The sequence below is a fragment of the Ranitomeya variabilis genome, chromosome 2 (genome assembly GCF_051348905.1).
Source record: "Ranitomeya variabilis isolate aRanVar5 chromosome 2, aRanVar5.hap1, whole genome shotgun sequence".
NCBI classification, from domain to species: Eukaryota; Metazoa; Chordata; class Amphibia; order Anura; family Dendrobatidae; genus Ranitomeya; species Ranitomeya variabilis.
In genome coordinates this window covers 223389943-223405844 of record NC_135233.1, presented here as the reverse complement: position 1 = coordinate 223405844, position 15902 = coordinate 223389943, and the positions used below count along the sequence as shown (strand labels likewise).

Below are 15902 nucleotides of genomic sequence, written 5' to 3'. Positions count from 1 at the left end.
CAAAATGCTTGAAAATGTTTGAAAGGATGAAACAAGGGATCGCGGATGAAAGATGGAGAAGGGATGGTAATGGATATAGGTAGGAAGGAGACCATACGTTACATTTGCGGAGAGTCATCAATAATATTGTTGGGTATATGTCTTCCATAAATGTGTGAACGGCGGGGGTCCGACTGCTGGGACCCTTCACCAGTCAACCCATTAGCTGATCTGTGGAGGTCCAAGTGATCAGAACTGATCATATATTGATGGCCTATCCTTAGATCCCCCCCAAAAAAACCTTCAGGGTGTGGATACACCGAGAATGTTTGCTGAGTTTTGGAGCAAAGATGCAAAATTCCTCAAAACAGCTCCGAAAACTCAGTGTACACATATCCGAACACAGGTTTGACTGCAGAAACTCCCATGACACAGAGAATGGGGGGTCCCAAAGTCCCCTGTAGGGCATACGTGCACCACCAATCCAGTTACTTGTATGGGACTGGTGGACTTCGCGTTCTGACAATTCCGCAGAAGTAAATCGAGCGGTGGACGACCCCTGTAAGATGGAGATAGACAGAATTTTCTCAGTTTCACAGATCTTATGAATTTCTTTGCTCCTGGCAAAGAGGCATGAACTAAAGGTAAACCACTTAGATTTTGGGTATGATTGTGTATTTTCATTGCATTAAAGGGGTTCTCCGCTCTTAAGGTAAATTTGACAGTGGACAGTCAAGGAGTTAAAACAATAAAAGAATCCCTGCGGGATCAGTGACATCATGGACCACCAGTGACAAGACTGCTGCTGCTGACTGAGTGTCTGCAGCGGTCAGGTAACAGCTCACCAATCATGGCTTGGCAGCTCTGGAGTCACTAAGACAATCAGGGGTGAGTATACATGATTTTATTCTTACTGCTGAATTTACCAATTGACCAGTGAAACCCTTTAAAGGTACCCATACATATTGGACAAATAGTCATCTAATTTTTATGGGGACCACAAAATCTCCCCCAGATGTCAAGAGAACATGGATAGGGCATATTTGATTTCAATATGCCTGATCGTTTTGCACTAACTGGAGATAAGCTGCAGACAGAGGTGTCTAAAACACCGGATTATTCCCCCCTAACCTCAAAATAAATGTGCATGCGCGATGCTCCCTAGTGTACAAGGGAGTCAGGAGGACAAGCAGTTGGCCCAATAGATATCTTAAAGGAGTATTCCCATCTCCAAAATCCGATTCCAATATGTAGTATGTGAAATAATAATAATATTAGCAAATACCTCCAATTAGTAATGTGGTATAGTGTTTCTGATTCTCTATGTCTTTCCTCATGTGCAGGACCTTAGGTATCCATGGTTACGACCACTGATATAGTGACAGTTAGCTATTGGTCGTAATCATAGATACCTAGGGTCCTGCAATGTCTGCACATGAGGAAACGCATAGCAAATCAGAAGAACTAAACTACATTTCTAATTGGAGGTATTGGCTAATATTATTATTATTACACCTACTACATATTGGGATAGGATCTTGGAGATGGGAATATCCCTTTGGAGTCTATGGCCAACTGTACTTACTTTAGACCTCAATGGAAGGAAAGCTCATAAATGGGACCACCCCTCCACTGATTATGGCGGTCTCTTCCAGCTGGTGAACAGGGGTCATGAGATCCCAATGAAAGATACTATAGTGAGAAATGAATGATTTTATGGAAATGGAGGACGGGATGAAGGACAGAAGCCATAGTGGAACAGCGACCTGAAAGCAGAGTTGGGGCAAGCGGTATGAGATCATGATCCAACAAGCACAATGGAAAGATGGCAGCACAGGTCAATCGCCAAGTTTCATGATCAGCGATGGATGGAAGGAAACATTTTCAATAGTTACCATAATGACATTTTCAAACACAAATTAACAAAAAATAAAAATAAATAAAACCAGCAAGCATTTTCTTATTGTAAAAAAACAAGTGAAATTAATCGGTGATGTCCGAGCTGAGGGTGAGTGGGGCAGAGAAATCCACGAAGGGTGGGGTGTTTGGAGTGGGGTATTAAAGTCTCTCTTTACTTTTTTTGTCCCAGCTCGTTAGACCTCACTCCATGATGGGAGCCGGGTCCTCGAATGACACCCGACTGCTGTCTCGGAAGTCTGGGTGTCTGAGGTCTTGAAGGAATTTGATGGGTGTTAATATGTGAGTGGAACCTGTGAGAGAAGAGAGGGGGGCTGACAAAGGCCTAACACGGAGAGGGAGGAGCGGGGGAAGGGAAGGAGAGGGGGGGCTGTGGAAGAAGAAGTAAGGCAATACAGAAAGTAATGGTCGACCAGAGGTCCAGAGCAATGATGGGACGGCTGCAGGTCAGATGACGGGAGGAGAAAGAATGGAGAGAAAAATATTGAAGAAACCGTAAAGGAAGAAGCTGGATGTAGTGATAAAGCTGAGAATGAAAGGCAAAGAAAAAAAAATGATAAAAACCATACATAAAAGTAGTATAAATTCATGGAGGTACGTTACAGAAAATTCTAGGCTACTGCTATCTCCTTTTGACCGGCAAACTTCTTAACCGTACCCATAGATGAATAGTCATCAGATGTCTAACGCTTATGGGGACCCCCCAGGTCTCGCCCAATGTCAAGAGAAGATTGATCAGGAATTTTTATATGGCCTGCAACTTCCTATTCGTCCCTACACTCATTCCATTGCTCAAATCTGTCTACGAATCTGTCTGCAGTGATGGGTGAAATCACATGCTGCTATAAAACTGCATAGATAGGGAAGGTAGGAGGAGCTGGAGGAAAACCAAAAGGAGAAACCCACGAGCTGAAACTACTGAGGCTTCCACTTTAGAGGGAATAACTAGATTTGGCGGCCGTTTGACTCCTGAAAACCGCGTCTTACCTGATGGCATGATGTTGTGCCAGGCCGACTAATTAAAAGATGAACCTGGCAGGTGAAAGATGTGGTTTTAAGGGTTCCTGTCCAGCGGCCACAGATTATACCAGGTCCTGCAAACCGATTCGTACCAAGACTAGAAATAACTGCTAACAATGCAGGTAACGAGTCACGTAACGGCCGGAAACAGTGTTACTCCTCATCTGCACCAACCGCTTATTCTGAAACTGCAGGGACACTTTGGGCCCTTCCCTATTATTTTCTGTACAGTACCTCCAAAAGTTTTGGCACCAGTTACGTTACTTTTTACATTATGTAGGGAAGCTCAAAAAAGAAGGTTAAGGCTTCGGGTCCCCATAGGACGAAGAAAAGGCAGCAACCGTGTGACACAGTAAACTGAGGAGTGCAAGTAGCCCAAGACATGATCCGGTTTCAGAAAACCCTGTTTACTCTCCCTCCTTGGGTCCAATGCTGAGCCCTAGCCACTGCTCTTGACGTCTGTTATTGCAGCGCTGCAGCCAATCAGTGATCTTAGAAGTTTGAGAGCTGCTGAGCTCACTGATTGTCTGCAGCACTGTCGATATCATGTTAGTGCTGCAGACAATCAGTGATCTGAGAAGCTCGAGAGCTGCTGAGCTCACTGATTGTCTGCAGCACTGTCGATATCATGTCAGCGCTGCAGACAATAACCGACAGCGGGAGCAGCGGTGGGGACTCGGCGCTGGATTTTAAAACCCATAGACGGGACAGGGATTTTCCAATACCGGGAAACCCCTTAAAGCCACTAAAGGTGCAAACTCTAAGAGTATAGGGGTGCAGAAGAAGATGGGGGGCACACACGTAGGATAATATGTCAGAAGCATGGAAGACAAAAAGAAAACTGCAGCAGAAAGGTGAGCGATGGTGAAAAATGGAAGAAATGGTGATTAGCAGAGGGGGAAACAGACAGAAGCGCACAAAGGACAGCGAAAGACGAAACTCTGCACAAAACAGAAACAAACAAGGGTCAAATAAGAGACTTCAGACAGACACTCCTCCGAAGGTGAGAAAACGGCGCTCTCCACAGGGACCCGACACTTTCCCACTTCCTACGTAGTGGGAGAAAACTTTATGGATTTTCAGGTGGGAAATTTGCAGCTTGTTAGATAAAATTTTGCCAAATATCATCCCCACATTGCAGAAAAAAATTTGCAAGGATTAAACATGGGAAAATGATGGTAAATCTGTAGGAATTCTCAATTTATGCTGAGGATTTTCACTGCAGATTTCATCACTTTTTACAAAATGTGGGGCGATATCCACAGCAAATCTACAGTCAAATCCATGACGAATTCGCATGGACGTAATGCATTTGCTGTAGATTTTTTTTCCTGTACCTGTATACTGAGGGGAAAAAAACAACAACTTAGGCCATGATCCCACCGGTGCATGTTGTTATGCACTAAAATATACAATAGCCTCTTGCTTTGATTTTTTGCTGCTTTTTTTCTGCATTTTGACGCACAATTTTGGTGTTTTTTAGTGCAGAAAAGCTGAGATTCTGTACTTAAAAATACATATTTTGTTACATGCATTTTTTCAGAATTTTACAGGGAAAGGAAAAAAAAATCCCGCACAGTTCAAAGCGTCTTTAGAAGTACAGGGGGCACAAATTTTCATAAAATCACATTAATTTTGCCTGAAATATAAAATACAACAGGTTTTCTGCATGAAGAAAAAAAACAACGGAAAAAAGGCGTCGTTTTCTCACCTCGTGAAAAATGTCAGAGACGGCAAAAGAGACAGTCAGAGACCAGAAGTATAGAGAACAGACAGACTTCACACAGGAGCTTCAGTAAGAAAGAGACCAACATGGAGGCAGGCACGTACAGCACACACGCGGCTGGGCACATGCGCCAACACCCATCCATTCACCCTGCAGCTACAGACACGCAAGTATCTCTGACACATCCGTGTGAACGGACTGGAAACAGTGCGCCCCCTGTGCGGTCCGCTCAGGACTGGAAACAGTGTGCCCCCTGTGCGGTCAGTTCAGGACTGGAAACAGTGCGTCCCCTGTGCGGTCCGTTCAGGACTGGAAACAGTGCGCCCCCTGTGCGGTCAGTTCAGGACTGGAAACAATGCGCCCCCTGGGCGGTCCGTTCAGGACTGGAAACAGTGCGCCCCCTGTGCGGTCCGTTCAGGATTGGAAACAGTGCGCCCCCTGTGCGGTCCGTTCAGGACTGGAAACATTGCGCCACCTGTGCGGTCCGTTCAGGACTGGAAACAGTGCGCCCCCTGTGCGGTCTGTTCAGGACTGGAAACAGTGCACCCCCTGTGCGGCCCGTTCAGGACTGGAAACAGTGCGCCCCTGTGCGTTCAGTTCAGGACTGGAAACATTGCGCCACCTGTGCGGTCCGTTCAGGACTGGAAACAGTGCGCCCCCTGTGCGGTCCGTTCAGGACTGGAAACAGTGCGCCCCCTGTGCGGTCCGTTCAGGACTGGAAACAGTGCGCCCCCTGTGCGGTCCGTTCAGGACTGGAAACATTGCGCCACCTGTGCGGTCCGTTCAGGACTGGAAACAGTGCGCCCCCTGTGCGGTCCGTTCAGGACTGGAAACAGTGCACCCCCTGTGCGGCCCGTTCAGGACTGGAAACAGTGCGCCCCTGTGCGTTCAGTTCAGGACTGGAAACAGTGCACCCCCTGTGCGGTCCGTTCAGGAATTAAAAAATTAGCCTTTTCATGAACAATTTGAAAAAGCAAAAGGGATGACCAGCCGGCCATCTGATGTGTATGGGGTACAGTTGGTGCAAATCGATTGGGACAATCCAGCCCATCGACCACGACAATGGTCACTGGCTATTGAGCGGGAGAGCCGTCTCTTACCTGACTGCATCCGCGCAAATCGACGAGCACGTCACAGTCCATCGGCCATAAGAGTGATCTGTGGCCGCTATACAGGAATAGCCGACCTGGCGAGACGGCACATGTAAGTCATGCTGCAATGATGACGCTGAGAAGAGTTGCGGACGGGGTTCTCCTTCTCCCATTCAGCGGCCACAGACCAAAGTTTTGGCCGATGGGCTGTGACTTGTGAATTAATTTGTATAATATGGGGTGCTCCTCAACAGGTGATGTTGGGGAGTATAGATGTTTTAAGGGGAGATAAGCCGTTCTTACAGACCGAGCCGAGCATCCATGTGTATGGGGGAGTCGGGACCAATATCCTGTATATGGCCATCTTATGGGGTCATTAGAAAGAAGCCAATTCATGACCCCAATAGAGTACACTGAGCAGCGCAGCTGAGCCGGAGCCACTGATCATTGGTCTGTGAGGAATGTAAACGGCATCATGTATGTTGCTGACAGGATCGCAGTAGAGTATTGATATTCCTTGCAGCCGTATTAGCGTATTATTCTCACACTCCTCTGGGCTCATGCAGACATCTGTGAAACATGGTCCGGGCACGGGACACAATGCATGGACTGTCCACGGGTCTCCAAAGCCTAGACAGCCTAGACAGCTTCCCAGGGTGGCAGACCTGTGGACAGTCTGTGATCGGTCCGACGTCTGCATGAGCCCCAAAAAAGAGTAATTCTGCTAACAAGGATATACACTGTATAATCAAACTGTCCCCTTAGGAAGCAACACTGTTTGACAATCAATTTCACATGCTGTTGTGCAAATGAAATAGACAACAGACTGCAATTATCAAGACACCCTCAATAAAGGAGTGGTTCTGCAGGTGGGGGCCACAGACCACATCTCAGTACCAATGCTTTCTGGATGATGCTTTGGTCACTTTTGAATGTTGGTTGTGCTTTCACACTCGTGGTACCATGAAACGGACTCTACAACCCACACAAGTAGCTCAGGTAGTGCAGCTCATCCAGGATGGCACATCAATGCGAGTTGTGGCAAGAAGGTTTGCTGTGTCTGTCAGCGTAGTGTCCAGAGCCTGGAGGTGCTACCAGGAGACAGGCCAGCACACCAAGAGATGTGGAGGGGGACGTAGGAGGGTAACAACCCAGCAGCAGGACCGCTGCCTCAGCCTTCGTGCAAGGAGGAACAGGAGGAGCACTGCCAGAGCCCTGCAAAATGACCTCCAGCAGGCCACAAATGTGCATGTGTCTGCACAAACGGTTAGAAACCGACTCCATGAGGATGGTCTGAGTGCCCACTGTCCACAGATGGGGGTTGTGCTCACAGCCCAACATCGTGCAGGACGCTTGTGATTTGACACAGAACACCAGGATTGGCAAATTCGCCACTGGCGCCCTGTGCTCTTCACAGATGAAAGCAGGTTCCCACTGAGCACATGTGACAGAAGTGACATAGTCTGGAGACACCGTGGAGAGCGATCTGCTGCCTGCAACATCCTTCAGCATGACCGGTTTGGCAGTGGGTCAGTAATGGTGTGGGGTGGCATTTCTTTGGAGGGCCGCACAGCCCTCCATGTGCTCGCCAGAGGTAGCCTGACTGCCATTAGGTACCGAGATGAGATCCTCAAACCCCTTGTGAGACCATATGCTGGTGCGGTTGGCCCTGGGTTCCTCCTAATGCAGGACAATGCCAGACCTCATGTGGCTGGAGTGTGTCAGCAGTTCCTGCAAGATGAAGGCATTGAAGCTATGGACTGGCCCGCCCGTTCCCAAGACCTGAATCTGAATGAGCACATCTGGGACATCATGTCTCGTTCCATCCACCAACGTCACGTTGCACCACAGACTGTCCAGGAGTTGGCGGATGCTTTAGTCCAGGTCTGGGAGGAGATCCCTCAGGAGACCATCCGCCGCCTCATCAGGAGCATGCCCAGGCATTGTATGGAGATCATACAGGCACGTGGAGGCCACACACACTACTGAGCATCATTTACTTGTCTTGAGGCATTTCCACTGAAGTTGGATCAGCCTGTAACTTCATTTTGCACATTGATTTTGAGCATAATTCCAACTCCAGACCGCCGTGGGATATTAGTTGTGATTTACGTTGATCGTTTTTATGTTTTATCGTTCTCAACACATTCCACTATGTAATGAATAAAGATTTACAACTGGAATATTTCATTCAGTGATATCTAGGATGTGGGATTTTCGTGTTCCCTTGATTTTTTGAGCAGTGTATATAAAAAGCCAGGAAGGAAGGAGAGCTAACACTCTGGAGGAGTGTCATTTATGGCATTGGCCACTATCATCTCTGTTGTGAATTCTGCTCTTGGGCTCCCTCCGGTGGTTGTAAGTGGTAGCGCTGCTGTCTCTGAATCACAGCATTTATCAGGTGTTTTCACCTTTTGCAATTTGGACGGGGCTATTTAGTCTTGCTTCACCCTTTAGTCAGTGCCAGTTGTCCATTGTTCCTGGAGGATTCACATCCCTGCCTGGTTCCTTCTGCTTTGCAGTTCTTTTCATCAAAGATAAGTTCTGGCCTTGATTTGCTGTCCACATGTTGTGGTCTTATTGCTCAGTTCCTTTCTATGTTTTGTCTTGTCCAGCTTGGTCTGTATTAGGATTTTTTTAGCCAAGCTGGAATCTCTGGAGATGCAGATATACCCTCCATATCTTTAGTTAGCTGTGGAGTTTTTGTATTGTCTGTGGTGGATATTTTCTAGTTTTTAATACTGACCGCATAGTACTCTGTCCTGTCCTTTCTAATTAGCTAGAAGTGGCCTCCTTTGCTAAATTCTCATTTCAGTCTGTGTATGTTTTTTCCCTCTCCTCTCACAGTCAATATTATTTGTGGGGGGCTGCCTGTTCTTTGGGGATTTTCTCTGAGGCAAGATAGTTTTCCCTTTTCTATCTCTAGGGGTAATTAGTCCTCCGGCTGTGTCGAGATGTCTAGGGAGCGCTAGGTACATTCCACAGCTACTTCTAGTTTCGGTGTTAGGTTCAGGGTCTGCGGTCAGTATAGGTACCACCTTCTCCAGAGTACGTCCCATGCTGCTCTTAGGCCACCAGATCATAACACATCTCTATTACATTATAAGGGAACAGGTTTAGTATTTTGCAGGTAAAGAGGGGGCGAAATGTAATCTACTGTATTAGCAGCCAGACCGAAGCAGAGCAGACTCACACATACGATATATAAAACATAGGACACACAGCAGACACACAAGCGGAAGAACGCACACAGAACTTACATATACTTACATGGTGGAAGCGCCAGGTGTATATTAATAGGCAAACATACGTAGTAACATACACACAGTAAAGGAAGCCTTATATACAGTCATTGGATGACCCCCATATACCGCCCGGTGTACGCAGATGATATATGTCCGCCACTCACCTATGAGCACTTCCCACTTGCCGCTGGCCTGTGATACCTCATATGCACAGCGCATTTCGCTGAGACCCACTCCTCCCAGGATGAAGATGATCAGACGAGGGCCAGCGCGGTATTCCCCTGGGGCCTTGTTCTTGTGCCAGTGTCCATAGCGGGCACTGCGAATAGAACAGTCATTTATTCTGTCTTTATTTTCCATTATTTTTTGGAATTCATCTGGTTTTAGATGAGATATTATTTCCATTGCTCATAGGTAAGACCGGCACCCACCTTACAGCCGTTGTACTAAAAGAGGCAGAGGAGCGGGTGGAGATGTACGGGTAATGCTTGGTGTCCAGCTTGTCATCAATCGTGTCCTAGGTTAGCCGCATTTTGGAAATAAGAAAAAAAAAAGGATAAAAAAAATAACTAAAAATGGCACCAATTGAATGGATCGTGACTTTGTTAGAGCTGAGATTTCTATTTCTATTCTTCTTTCCATTACCACATTCCTGCATGGACACCAAGAGCCTCAGGGCACCATGGGGAAGATGGCCGCCTCTGCGCCCGTCCACTCACCTCCATGATGTCTTTCACAACCGGTGTCCATCTGGACAGCTGATAGGTCTGCTCACTGATCCTCTCCTTGCGGTCTGGTTTGCTCCTGCGACGAAGTGTCGACTAAAGATTTAAGAAATTGTTAATATTTGCCAAAGTGTCATTCAAGAAGATACTTAGAATTTCCCAAATACCTCCTCAGATTTTCCTCTGCCTCCAATTCTTCATTGCTGAATTGTCCAACTAATTACACCAGATAAACTAATCTATTGTAATAAAGGTGTCCGGAATATTAACCAGAAAAGTCAAGGCTTATTACAATGTACAAATATATGAGGGGACGGCACAGAGATCTGTGGAATGGTCTTTTTACACCTAGGCTTGCGGCTGGGACAAGGGGGCATCCTCTACGTGTAGAGGAAAGAAGTTTAATCATCATCATCACGGATGCAGATTCTTTACTGTACAAGCAGTGAGACTATGGATTCTTTACAGTACAAGCAGTGAGACTATGGATTCTTTACAGTACAAGCAGTGAGACTATGGATTCTTTACAGTACAAGCAGTGACACTGTGGATTCTTTACTGTACAAGCAGTGAGACTATGGATTCTTTACTGTAAGAGCAGTGAGACTATGGATTCTTTACTGTACGAGCAGTGAGACTATGGATTCTTTACTGTACAAGCAGTGAGACTATGGATTCTTTACTGTACAAGCAGTGAGACTATGGATTCTTTACTGTACAAGCAGTGAGACTATGGATTCTTTACTGTACAAGCAGTGAGACTATGGATTGTTTACTGAACAAGCAGTGAGACTATGGATTCTTTACTGTACAAGCAGTGAGACTATGGATTCTTTACTGTACAAGCAGTGAAACTATGAATTCTTTACTGTAAAAGCAGTGAGACTATGGATTGTTTACTGTACAAGCAGTGAGACTATGGATTCTTTACAGTACAAGCAGTGACACTGTGGATTCTTTATTGTAAGAGTAGTGAGACTATGGATTCTTTACTGTAAGAGCAGTGAGACTATGGATACTTTACTGTACAAGCAGTGAGACTATGGATTCTTTACTGTGCAAGCAGTGAGACTATGGATTCTTTACTGTACAAGCAGTGAGACTATGGATTCTTTACTGTAAGAGCAGTGAGACTACGGATTCTTTACTGTACAAGCAGTGAGACTATGGATTCTTTACTGTACAAGCAGTGAGACTATGGTTCTTTACTGTACAAGCAGTGAGACTATGGATTCTTTACTGTAAAAGCAGTGAGACTATGGATTGTTTACTGTACAAGCAGTGAGACTATGGATTCTTTACTGTACAAGCAGTGAGACTGGATTCTTTACTGTACGAGCAGTGAGACTATGGATTCTTTACTGTACGAGCAGTGAGACTATGGATTCTTTATCATCTGAGCAGTAAGACTATAAATTTTTTACTGTACGAGCAGTGAGACTATGAAATCTTACTGTACGAGCAGTGAGACTATGGATTCTTTAGAGTACGAGCAGTGAGACTATGGGTTATTTACTGTATGAGGAGCGAGACTATGGATTCTTTACTGTACGAGCAGTGAGACTATGGATTCTTTAGAGTACGAGCAGTGAGACTATGGATTCTTTACTGTACGAGTAGTGCGACTATGGATTATTTACTGTAAAAGCAGTGAGACTATGGATTCTTTACCATATGAACAGTGAGACGATGAATTCTTTACTGTACGAGCAGTGAGACTATGGATTCTTTAGAGTACGAGCAGTGAGACTATGGATTCTTTACTGTACGAGTAGTGCGACTATGGATTATTTACTGTAAAAGCAGTGAGACTATGGATTCTTTACCATATGAACAGTGAGACGATGAATTCTTTACTGTGCTAGCAGTGAGACTATGGAGTCTTTACTGTAAAAGCAGTAAGATGCTGGAACTTGCTGCCACATGATTCTGTAACGGTTGACTCACTAAACAAGGAGGGCCTAGATGCCCTTCTTGATACATATAAGATTACAGGTTATGAATAATAGATTATTTCATGGGACGTTGATCCAGGGAACTAGTCTGAGTGCCATACGTGGAGCTGGGAAGGAATGTTTCTCCTAGTATGGGCAGTCAGCATCTGTTTCATGGGGTTTTGCATTCCTAGGTTATGGGTTGAACTTGATGGAGTTATGTCTACCTTCAACCTTAAAAACTGTGACACTACATGTCTGTCACATGATTCCGGTTCTCCTGTTATGTTAGTGGCAGTGCCCGTTAGTCCTCTGTACCCTCCCAGCCGTTACCGCTGAGAAGTACACATACATCAGTGATGATGGGAACACCCAAATGCCCCATGTTGGTGATGATCTCGCTATCTTCTGGAGGGATCTGTGCATGCTGGATCAACTTGTTCAGATTCTCCTCAGTGATCCCTAAATTAAACAGGAAAACAAAGGTTACAGGGTCTCCATGTAGTCACTCACTCATTTATGGGCTTCATACAACATGGTGGTCTCACTACTGAGTAGGGTAAGAAGGCTTGCACTTACCATTCTTAAGGAAGATGTACAGAAGAATGATGCGGATCTTATCATATGTAGTGACATTTCCATCCAGCAGAATAGGAACAATGGCCCTCATTGGATCCTTAATCTTCTCCCCCTCTGCATCTGTACCCATCGCAAGGTCCTAAGGAAAGATAGCATGGCAAATTAAAAGTTTAAAAGGCTCCTCACCTTGGCATGTCACTCTCGGCAAGGAGAAATGTTATCCCTTGGATCCTTCACTGTGAGTCACAGAATTAACACACCTCGCAATTTTTACATGTGACTTACAGCAGAAAAATCATGTAGGTATTATAGATTGTTAAAGGGGTTATTCCCATTTTCATACATGGGTATTGTCGGACAGAGCTTCTGCAATTTACTGCTTATTAAAATTTTCAGCCGTTCTTTAGATATTAACACTTTTCTTTTGTTTACAGCTCGTTCTTGAGATATTAAGATTTTTTGTTTTGTATACAGCTCGTTGCCTTGGAGACCGTCCGTCGCTGCTCGACAGCAGAACATGCACAGTGCTTACAAGCTCTTTTCTATTGATCTTGTGAGCACTGTTTTGAATCTGGGCCAGCATCACATTGTTTTGAAGCTGGGCCAGGAACACTGGAGTGCGTTGTTGCATCCTAACCTCGGCTAGCTTCATTGCATTCAATGCTTACAAGCTAGACAGCAGCGGCGGTCGGTCTCTTAGGCAACGAGCTGTATACAAAACAAAAAATCTTAATATCTCAAGAACACCTGCAAATTTTAATATGCAGTAAATTGCAAAAGTGATTATTTTTACAAGCCCTATCCAAGAATATCCACACTTTAAATGACAGTAACCCCTCCACTGGAGAAATTCATCATCCGTTATGTATGTGAGACGTTGGTATTTCTCACCTGTTCCACACGGCAAAGTTTATCCACAGTTCCCTGATAGTGCTTCATGCAGTCCTCCGCTAGATGAAGGTGAGTGGAGTACTGTGAAGAGATGAATGGGTTAACTATGGCATAAGGATCGGTATACGGGCAGACAGTACAGTGCGGATACAGAGTATATACAGTATGTACCCACTGTATCTGGGATGGACAACGCTTAGAGAGTATCCTGACCCAGGACAAGTGGCTATGATAGAAGCACTGGCTGGAAATGAGTGGGCTCAGCAAGTAGATGCGCAAAATAACATATGGGGGTGGAATTTAGTATAGGCTGGGCAAACATTTCAGGGGAGGAAATTTGCAAATTTTGCTTATTGAAAAGCAATTTTTGGAGCTCTGGAATGGAAAGAGCAAAGTATGAGGTCAGCTCACTTGCGAAGTTGGGCACCATTCTCAAGATTAGGATCCCAGTGTCCCCTAACTGTAGTTTGTAAAAAAAATAACCTTACTCACCCTCCCCAGGTCCAACACTCAGTCTCTGCCTCTGCTCCCAGTGTCTGTTATATTCTGCAGCACTCACCGACAATGCTGCAGCCAATAACTTATCTCAATGACTGGCTGCAGCATGGTTGACATGATGTCAGAGCTGCAGACAATAACAGACCCTGGGAGCGGTGGCAGAGCCTCAATACTGGACCAGGGAAGGGTGAGTAAGGAAGTTTTTTTTTTTAACAAAGTTCTCCTGGGAACAGGGATGTTCTGAAACTAAAAAAATACCTTTGAACTATATCCTATCGATATAGCAGAAATATCCCAGATGGAGCAGAGCCTTTAATAAATTAGGCACATCTTACTCCAGCACATCTTATAGATTATGACTGGAGTATGACACGCCGGCCTTAGTAAATTCCTCCCATTCTTTCTATGTATGTCAATGGCTATGAACACTCACCTTGCTCAGCTCCTTCTGATACTGGGGCATCTTCTTCAGCATTTGGGAGAGATCTCTCATGGTGGTCTGGGGAAAGCAGAATAATATCCATTACTTGGCACTACCATCCGGTGAAGCCCCCCCATGAACAGGAATCAGAGACCACTGACCTTGTCGCCCGTGTTCATCCGCTTACTGGATGAGAAATCCTTTAGAGACCGGGTCACTTCTCTAGATGGGCGACAAGAGCAATATCTCATCGCTTAATGAGTCTTTATATCTTTTGATAGTAATGGAAAGGAAAATACTTACTGAGACACCTCGGCAATGTGCTTATGACGCAGGCCCACCCAGAGGTCATCGTCTTCGTCTAGCAGGACCTCCTTGACACGCTGCTCACCGATACCACTGGTCTCATACCTGCGGAAAGAACGGGGGTTGGGACCTAATAGCGGGTATATAATGCATGTGCCGGTATATAAAGTGTGTGTACGGTACATTGTGATGTCAGACCCCAACTGAGAAAAGCGGCGCAAATTATACACAAAAGGAGCCGGTTACAGATCAGTGCTAACATATTATAGGAAAAGAGCTTTTGCAGCAGCTGCAGCTACGAAGCATGAAAGTAAAAACGGCCTGGTTTATTAAAAGGAAAAGCGTGTTTTATATCAATCGATTGCATTGCATTGTATTGAAAATGAGGTTCTGCAGCAGCTTTGGTTCACTGTGCTCCTTGCTATGAGTGATAAACAGTGTAAGCCACCAAGACGTTCTCTGAGCTTTATAAAAGATATCAGTTTATGCCATCACTGACTTAAAGGGGTGTTCCCATCTGTGTTAATAAGGCAAATGGCTAGAAAATGCCACTGCCCATTTCACGCTGGGTCTGACCACCGGGACCCCCAGCGATCCTAAGAATTTATGGGTCTCAGCACTGTGTCCCATGCTCAGTTTTGCCTCTGCACAAGGGTATTCCCATTTTTTTATGAGCATCGCTGCACAAGAAAGGGGACGCAATGCTGAGGCCCCTTCATTCTCAGGATCATTAGGGGTCCCACAGTGGTCATTAGGTGATCATATATTCCAGTGATATAATATCACGTACTGAGATGAGAATATCCCTGATAGGTTGCTCAGATTAATATCAGCTGAGCCTATTAATGTGATTGGGGGTTTCATGACTTTTCTCCGATAGCAGATATCGAGGGCAAGAAAGATTAGGCATGTTGGATTTAAACATGCCTGATCCTTTTGGTCTCAGGAGATAAGTTGCCGCTGTAGGTGTCCAGCTGCAGCTTACTCCCCTCTCCCCATTAGCGCACAGGCATGCTCAGATGGGCTGAGAGAACTGCTGGATGTGGAGGTGGGCAGGGATAGTAGTGGTCCGGTTTGATACACATGCTGGCAATCCTGACTTAGGCCGGTGTCGGACACCATCAGAGCTACATCTTCTAGTCAGAATCATTAGTTCTACAGGTCTGACATTTACAACCTATACCTGGAGCAGCGGAGGGCCCGCTGACAGCCTCATACACACCTGGCTCTTGAGTTCGGGTTGAAGCTCATTCTCGGACTGTGAATGCCAGCCCTGTAGAACCAGCCTAAGACCGGTTTCACATGTCAGTGTCTCCAGTACGTGTAGTGACAGTTTTGTCACATACCGGAGACAGAGACACACGTACACCCATTCAAATGAATGGGTCTATGCACATATCAGCGTGTTTTCACAGACCGCGTGACAGCGTGCAAAACATGCAGACATGTCCGTTTTCACCTGGACACACGTGCTGCAAAACGTGCCACACACGTGCACACGGAGAACAGAGCACACTGTCCTCCGTGTGCACGGACGGCCGCCGGGGAAGTAGCGCTACTGTAAGCCGCT

At 45.7% G+C, this 15902-nt stretch overlaps 2 protein-coding genes across 3 annotated transcripts in view; one reads left to right on the top strand and one right to left on the bottom strand.

The window, feature by feature from the left end:
• The window catches only part of PFKFB1 (6-phosphofructo-2-kinase/fructose-2,6-biphosphatase 1), a 724603-nt gene that overhangs the window by 393225 nt on the left and 315476 nt on the right, over positions 1 to 15902 (top strand). The gene's annotated exons all lie outside the window — the stretch shown is intronic.
• STXBP1 (syntaxin binding protein 1) overlaps positions 1 to 15902 on the bottom strand; it is a 68289-nt gene that overhangs the window by 6841 nt on the left and 45546 nt on the right. Inside the window, exons 10-19 of one of the 2 annotated variants that reach the window (XM_077283737.1) lie at positions 14330 to 14437; positions 14188 to 14248; positions 14039 to 14104; positions 13108 to 13188; positions 12217 to 12355; positions 11990 to 12099; positions 9698 to 9799; positions 9410 to 9495; positions 9143 to 9297; positions 2055 to 2189 (exon numbers count right to left, since the gene is read on the bottom strand). In XM_077283737.1, coding sequence (XP_077139852.1) covers positions 2080 to 2189; positions 9143 to 9297; positions 9410 to 9495; positions 9698 to 9799; positions 11990 to 12099; positions 12217 to 12355; positions 13108 to 13188; positions 14039 to 14104; positions 14188 to 14248; positions 14330 to 14437 — 1018 coding nt within the window. In that variant the 3' untranslated portion in view covers positions 2055 to 2079. The remainder of the gene's footprint in view (positions 1 to 2054; positions 2190 to 9142; positions 9298 to 9409; positions 9496 to 9697; positions 9800 to 11989; positions 12100 to 12216; positions 12356 to 13107; positions 13189 to 14038; positions 14105 to 14187; positions 14249 to 14329; positions 14438 to 15902) is intronic. The other variant, XM_077283736.1, reaches the window with a different exon arrangement.